The sequence below is a fragment of the Lithobates pipiens genome, unplaced genomic scaffold (assembly GCF_037356315.1).
Source record: "Lithobates pipiens isolate NorthernLeopardFrog02 unplaced genomic scaffold, aLitPip1_a1.2 Scaffold_167, whole genome shotgun sequence".
NCBI classification, from domain to species: Eukaryota; Metazoa; Chordata; class Amphibia; order Anura; family Ranidae; genus Lithobates; species Lithobates pipiens.
In genome coordinates this window covers 897443-905258 of record NW_027507753.1, presented here as the reverse complement: position 1 = coordinate 905258, position 7816 = coordinate 897443, and the positions used below count along the sequence as shown (strand labels likewise).

At 49.3% G+C, this 7816-nt stretch overlaps 1 protein-coding gene across 1 annotated transcript in view; it reads right to left on the bottom strand.

Annotated features, from left to right (window-relative positions):
* Positions 1-983: 983 nt before the first annotated feature.
* The window catches only part of LOC143986523 (C-type lectin domain family 10 member A-like), a 45698-nt gene continuing 38865 nt past the window's right edge, over positions 984-7816 (bottom strand). Inside the window, exons 6-8 of the mRNA XM_077484875.1 lie at positions 4330-4493; positions 3125-3231; positions 984-1558 (exon numbers count right to left, since the gene is read on the bottom strand). Coding sequence (XP_077341001.1) covers positions 1414-1558; positions 3125-3231; positions 4330-4493 — 416 coding nt within the window. The 3' untranslated portion in view covers positions 984-1413. The remainder of the gene's footprint in view (positions 1559-3124; positions 3232-4329; positions 4494-7816) is intronic.

Here is a 7816-nt window from a genome sequence, read left to right as displayed (position 1 = left end):
GGATGGGTGGATAGGGGAGGACAACCAAGGTCAGAGGGGTAGAGTGGGAGAGAAAATCGAGCGGGGGCTGGAAAGAAGAGTGGGATTGAGTTGGGGATGAAGAGGAAGGTGGAGAAGGGTGGGGAGGGATGGAGTGGTAGGTACGGATGGGTGGATAGGGGAGGACAACCAAGGTCAGAGGGGTAGAGTGGGAGAGAAAATCGAGCGGGGGCTGGAAAGAAGAGTGGGATTGAGTTGGGGATGGAGAGAAGGGTGGAGAAGGGAGGAAGTGCAGTGGTAGGAAAGGGTGACCAAGGTCAGAGGAGTAGAATGGAAGAAGGAATAGAGTGGGGTGGAAAGGAGAGTGGGATTTAATGAGGGACGGAGAGCAGACTGGAGAAGGGTGGGGTGGAATGGTACGTAGGAAAGGATAGGAGAGGGTGAATAAGGTCAGAAGGATAAAGTGGGAGAGAAAATAGAATGGGGACTGGAAAGAGAATGTAGGATTGAGGTGGGATGGAGAGAAGGGCGGGGGAAAGGTGGGGTGGAGTCAGAAAAGGGGCAGAGAGGAGAGGGTATGGGCTGTGCTAAATTGTGAGGGGGAATTGTCAATCAGGACTCGTCATTTCTGTGACTGAAGTATAATGTTGGAGTTTGGAGTCAGATGTCAGCCCTAGAAGGGGTAATTGGCTATAATTTAATGGCGGTAAAACTTTGTGCCAATCTTACAGCCCCAGAAATGACCTGGCCAGATCTAGGAAGCTGCGGGTAAAGACTGCGGCCCGGGTCTCATCGCAATCCGTCTGGGTGGTAGACGACCCGCCACACCAATGCGCCCCTCTAATGGTACAAAGTCTTGCAGACCTGAGAAGCTTTGAAGTTTACATTTACGGACACAGACCAGCGTCAGAAGGCGCGGATCCTTACCAGACTCCACCCGTCATGTTTTTGGTGAAAGGTCTGATCGGCGGTGCTTCGGGGAACATATCATCACCACCACCATGTTCTCTGAAGAACTGCAGGTACTTTATTTGACTTTACTGGTGATTTTACAGTGACCACACACATGGGTACGACTGGAGACATTATCCCACCAAAGAGATTGAGGGGACCAAGCCTGAGGAACGTGTCCCTGAGTATACGGGTATACGGGTATACAGGTATACAGGCCAAGCAATGCCAATATCTGGAAGGAAATACATGGTTTCCAGACAACAGAAAGATTCTCAGAACCTCTTGTGTTTGATTGGCTGTCTTAGGTGAGGAGGCAGAAGAATTCTATGAAGATTGGAGTTCCGGGTTTGTGGACCTTCTCAGATCATCTACTTCTGGGTGAAGCCCAAGTCCAGAATCCATTGTGTCCAGTTAGTGGCTCTTCATCACATCAGTGCGGGGGAGGAACGACGATGAGCAGATGGAGCTTCTCGAAGCCGGTCACGATATTTTCTTCTCACAGATAAACGAGAAGAGGAGAGTACAGTGAATGTCGGCCCAACCGTCTTCTATCAGCTGAGCGCAATCTTCGGAACCCTGCAGACCATGGCCAAGCCAGTTATCGGGCTGACCTTCCAACCAGAACCTGCGGGAGAAGAGGAGACATCGGTGACTAAGCTTCTGCTGATACTGACCTGGACTCACTCACCCCTTCACATTTTCTAATGCCCCCGTTGGATAGTCACAGGAGGTTCTGCCCCCCGTTGGATAGTCACAGGAGGTTCTTCCCCCGTTGGAGAGTCACAGGAGGTTCTGCCCCCGTTGGATAGTCACAGGAGGTTCTGCCCCCCGTTGGATAGTCACAGGAGGTTCTGCCCCCGTTGGATAGTCACAGGAGGTTCTGCCCCCGTTGGAGAGTCACAGGAGGTTCTGCCCCCGTTGGATAGTCACAGGAGGTTCTGCCCCCCGTTGGAGAGTCACATGAGGTTCTGCCCCCGTTGGATAGTCACAGGAGGTTCTGCCCCCGTTGGATAGTCACAGGAGGTTCTGCCCCCGTTGGAGAGTCACAGGAGGTTCTGCCCCCGTTGGATAGTCACAGGAGGTTCTGCCCCCGTTGGAGAGTCACAGGAGGTTCTTGCCCCGTTGGAGAGTCACAGGAGGTTCTGCCCCCCGTTGGATAGTCACAGGAGGTTCTGCCCCCCGTTGGAGAGTCACAGGAGGTTCTGCCCCTGTTGGATAGTCACAGGAGGTTCTGCCCCCATTGGATAGTCACAGGAGGTTCTGCCCCCGTTGGATAGTCACAGGAGGTTCCTCTAAGTTTCTCTGCATAGGCCTCCCACTCCGGGGTGACAAGGACACCACCCAGTACATGAGATATATAACGTCAGAAGATAAAACGTTCTATCATCGAACTTCATAGGTTATGGGTGTGTCAGTTCTCACTGATAAGGGATGGGGGGGAAGGGATCGTATCCCTGGAATTACGGTCAGGAAAGGGGAGCGGTTGGGTGTTGAGGAGGTGGAGGTCAGTAGGACGAGGGTTATGGGTGTGTCAGTTCTCACTGATAAGGGATGGGGGGGAAGGGATGGTATCCCTGGAATTATGATCAGGAAAGGGGAGCGGTTGGGTGTTGAGGAGGTGGAGGTCAGTAGGACGAGGGTTATGGGTGTGTCAGTTCTCACTGATAAGGGATGGGGGGGAAGGGATGGTATCCCTGTAATTATGGTCAGGAAAGGGGAGCGGTTGGGTGTTGAGGAGGTGGAGGCCAGTAGGACGAGGGTTATGGGGGTGCTTCTCACCTGTGGGCACCATTTTCTCAGGTCCCTAGGATGGGATAGGGTGGGGAAGACAAAGGCCTCAATGTGAGGAATACAGGTATAAAGTCTTTATATATGACCCAACCGGCCATATATTCCTCTAGGCCGCCCCCGTCTATGGCTACAAGTTGTTCCCCATCACCTTATTTTATGGGCATTCCCCTCCAAACATGAAGGCAGACGCCCATCGCTTGCCGACAGCGCCAGATATTATACCATGTGACCCAGTCCCCGGGCCGTACACCAGGATCTCTTCTACCTCCGGACATTAGATCGGGGCGTGGTGTGAAGGAAGCGACATCGTCCTTCACAGGTTTCTTCCCACAGACACAACACAAGGAGACATTCCCCGGCACTGGGGCTCCTGGGGGCCCAAGACATTCAGATGTCTTACTTTGGATTCTCTTCATATGAAGTTCCGTCCACCCATTTCCAAGACCCCTTCTCTGAAGAAAGACCGATCCACGCGACCGACGAGTATATAATGGACTGCACGAATTTCTGTTATAAAGAACAGAATTTGTTATAATGTAATATGTTGTAATTTACATACTCCTGACCACTATACCCTGTGCTGTACATTACATACTCCTGACCACTCTACTATGTGCTGTACATTACATACTCCTGATCACTGTACCCTGTGCTGTATGTTACATACTTATGACCATTGCACTCTGTAAGCTGCTTTGTAAGTAGCATGTTTCTGATGCCTGCATTCTGTACACTATACTGCACATTACATACTCCTGTCCTCTGCACTCTGTATGCAGTGTTGTACATTACATACTTCTGCCCACTACGGTGTTTTATGTTGTACATTGCACCTGACCCCTGCACTCTGAATCCTACACTATACTGCACATTACATACTCCTGTCCACTGCATTCTGTATGCTTTGTTGTACATTACATAGTCCTGACCACTGCACTCAGTGCTCTGTGTTGTACATTACATAGACCTAGCCATAGAACTCTATATGCTATGTTGTAAATTACATATACCTTTACTCTTGCACTCTGTACTCTGCGCTGTACATTGCACACTCCTAACCACTGTACTCTGTGCTGTACATGACATACTCCTGACTACTGTACTCTATACTCTGCGCTGTACATTATATACTTCTGACCACTGCACCCTGTACTATGTATTGTACATTACATACTTCTGAATACTGCACTCTGTGCTGTACATTACATACTTCTGACCACCTCACCATGTGCTGTACATTACAAACTCCTGACTACTGCACATTATATACTCCTGACCACTGCACATTATATACTCCTGACCACTGCACTCTGTACTCTGTCCTGTACATTTTATACTCCTGACCACTGCACTCTGTACTCTGTGCTGTACATTAAATACTCCTGACCATTGCACTCTGTGCTGTTTATTATATACTCCTGACCACTGATGCTGGAGTTCATATTCAATCCCTTCCCTTCCTATCCTGTCCTCTGTGTGTGGGAAGGGGGTTCAGTGAGCCCCCCCCCCCCCCGGGGACCCCAAACTGGTAAGTTCTGATTGGCTGAGTAGGTGGGTGATTATTGCCGTCTTTATATCTATAAGTTGCCCCCGTCCCACCCTTACCATCTCCTCCTCGCTGGTGATGACCACCAGGTGACTCCTCCGGTGCTCACACTCCTTCTTGGCAAACTTCCACTGCTGGGGCACCCAGGATAAGTAATAGCAGCTCCCGTTCTTCTCCTCCCATCCGGTCCCACACAATGATGGGGGGTGTAGTTCTGATGACCCTGTGCGGGGGGGGGGGGGGGGGTAAGTAGACATGGAGAGGAGATAGAGGAAGAGGAATGAAGATAGAGAAGAAACAACCAATGAAGAGTCTGTGAAGGTTCCGACTGATCACTACTACTAAAACTACAACTACTACCGGTAATTCATCATCCACTTCATAACCACCATCATCATCACCAGAGGGTTCTCCCCCCTTCATCACCAGCACTGCACCAAATCAACTGGTAATTGTGCGACACGGAACTCTGATTACATTTATATCATTTCCCCACAAATAGAGGGGTATTTATTATAGAAACGAAAAAAAATGTCAAAAATGTCGAAAAAAAAACAGTTTTTTTTCTTTGTTTCTGTTTTGAAATGTAGCAAATAAATAATAAATAATAAATAATAAATAATATTTCTTCATGAATTTCATTGGTGAAAATTCCCCAAATCAGTGTATATTATTTATTATGTAGGGAGGTTATAGAGACCACAAACCACGGGATCCACATCTGATAATCCACCAATCCCGACCACTACTGACCACTACTGACCGATACTGACCACTACTGACCGATACTGACCGCTACTGCCCACTACTGACCACTACTGACCGATACTGACCGCTACTGACCGCTACTGACCGCTACTGACCGCTACTGACCGCTACTGACCACTACTGACCGCTACTGACCGCTACTGACCGCTACTGACCGCTACTGACCACTACTGACCGCTACTGACCGCTACTGACCACTACTGACCGCTACTGACCGCTACTGACCGCTACTGACCGCTACTGACCACTACTGACCGCTACTGACCGCTACTGCCCACTACTGACCGCTACTGACCGCTACTGACCGCTACTGACCGCTACTGCCCACTACTGACCGCTACTGACCGCTACTGACCGCTACTGACCGCTACTGCCCACTACTGACTACTACTGACCACTACTGACCGCTACTGACCGCTACTGACCGCTACTGACCACTACTGACCGCTACTGACCGCTACTGACCACTACCGACCGCTACCGACCGCTACCGACCGCGACCACTACTGATCGCTACTGACCACTACCAACCACTACCGACCGCTACCGACCGCGACCACTACTGACCGCTAGGGATGAGCTTCGTGTTCAAGTCGAACGTACATTCGACTTGAACATTGGCTGTTCGTCCGTTCTGCGAAATCCGAACTCTTGGTCCGTTCGCGTCAAAATTCGTGTGGCGCACATGGCCCACAATGCACTGCGATGGCGCAGTGCATTGCTGGTTCATGATTGGCCAAGCATGCACTGTGACCCCGCATGCTTGGCCAATCGCAGCGCCAGCAGCGAGGAGAGCCATGATTGGCCACAGGCATCCTGCCTGTGGCCAATCATAGCTCAGGCTGTGTAGTGCACGCCCCACACTATATAAGGCCGCCTTTGAGGCGGCCTCGTGTAGTGTGTTGGCATCTGAAGCAGTGGGTGTTCTGTGTACCTTCAACACAGTTACACACCAATCGTTTTTGGCTGATTTCCTATCTTGCTGCTGTGTAGTGGTTGTTGTCTGTGCCCTGACTGCAGTATACACCACTATATTCACCTCACCTATATAGCTAGTGATCTAGCTTTAATAATAGAGCTTGCAGTCAGTAGTGTCAGGAGATAGTGCGTGCTGTCTGCGTGCTCTGTACCCAGTACATACCACTATATCCACCTACATAGCTGTTCTCTATTTGAGCCCGATTGTCATCTGCAGGAGTTATTGGAAGTTGTGTGTGCCTCCAGCACAGCACAGTATACATCTGTATATACCCCTTTATCTCTGCTGTTTTCTGGTTATTGTCTGCGTGCCCTGACCGCAGTATACACCGTGATATTCACCAGTGCCTAAGGCCCAATTTTTCTGCCCCTGTTTAACAGGGACATGTAATTACAATTCTTGATATAATATTTCACAGGAGGGCCCCTTCCTGTGCCCACCCAGAGTAACGGTGAGGACTTATAGTGTTGTGGCACCAGCACCACAACCACCAAAGGTCAATTTTTCTACCACTGTTCAACAATGGCATGTAATTACAATTCTTGATATAATCGTTCACAGCAGGGCGCTCCAGCGCCCACCAAGAGTCACTTTGAGGGCTTACAATGTCGTGGCAAAACCAACACCTTGTTCCGCCATTTCTGCAGAGCATATAGGGCAGGCCCCTACTTTCAAACATCCAATTTACAAACATCTCCTACTTGCAAACGCAAGGAGACAACAGCAAGTGAGATGAAAAAAGATGGACGACAAAACAAAGTATACAGGGGTGATAACCCTTCCCTATGTTTTCCAAAAAGCTTAAAAATCGTTTTTTTGACTGGAGCTACACTTTAAAAATGTACCAGTTGAAAATTACAAACAGATTCAACTTAACACAACAAACCTGCACAGTCCCTGTCTTGTTTGCACCGCCTGTATACTGCTGTTCTGAGTATATAGGGCCTGGGGGCCACACACATTTCCTTTTTTTAATATGGGTACGGGGTTCCCCTTAATATGTGTACAAGACCCAAATAGGCTGGTAATGGGCAGGGAGGGCTACCCATGCCATTTTTCTGAATGATTTTCAACCATATTGCAGGAACCAGATATAACATTAAAACCGCAAGCAGTTTTCAATGGTGTTATTTCCGTTAAATGTCATTTTGTGCAGGGACTGTTCTAAACACGGGAAACACGTGGCACTTCACAGGCATACTACAGACACCCCCCAGGCACCATATTTAAAGGAATATTTCACTTTTTTTTTTCACTTTAATCGTCATTAAAATCAGTGCTCCCGCCAAAACGGCCGTTTTTAAAAACATTTTAGGCATTGACCCATGTCCCCTGGGGCAGGAGCCAGGTCCCCAAACCCTTTTTAGGACAGTATCTTGCATATTAGCCGTTAAAATTAGCACTTTCCATTTCGAACGTTCGAGTCCCATAGACTTCAATGGGGTTCTAACGTTCGTACGAATTTGGGGTCCGTTCGAAAGTTCTGGTGCGAACCGAACCGGGGGGTGTTCGGCTCATCCCTACTGACCGCTACTGACCGCTACTGTCCACTACTGACCGCCCATCTCATTTCTTCAGGACGGAAAATGCCAGGACAGTACAAATACCCCCAGTACAAATACCCCCCCAATCACCCCCCCCCCCCAGTACAAATACCCCTAAAATCACCCCCTCAGTACAAATACCCCTCAAATCACCCCCCCAGTACAAATCACCCCCCCAGTACAAATACCCCCCAAATCACCCCCAGTACAAATACCCCCAAATCACCCCCAATACAAATACCCCCCCCCCCCCCA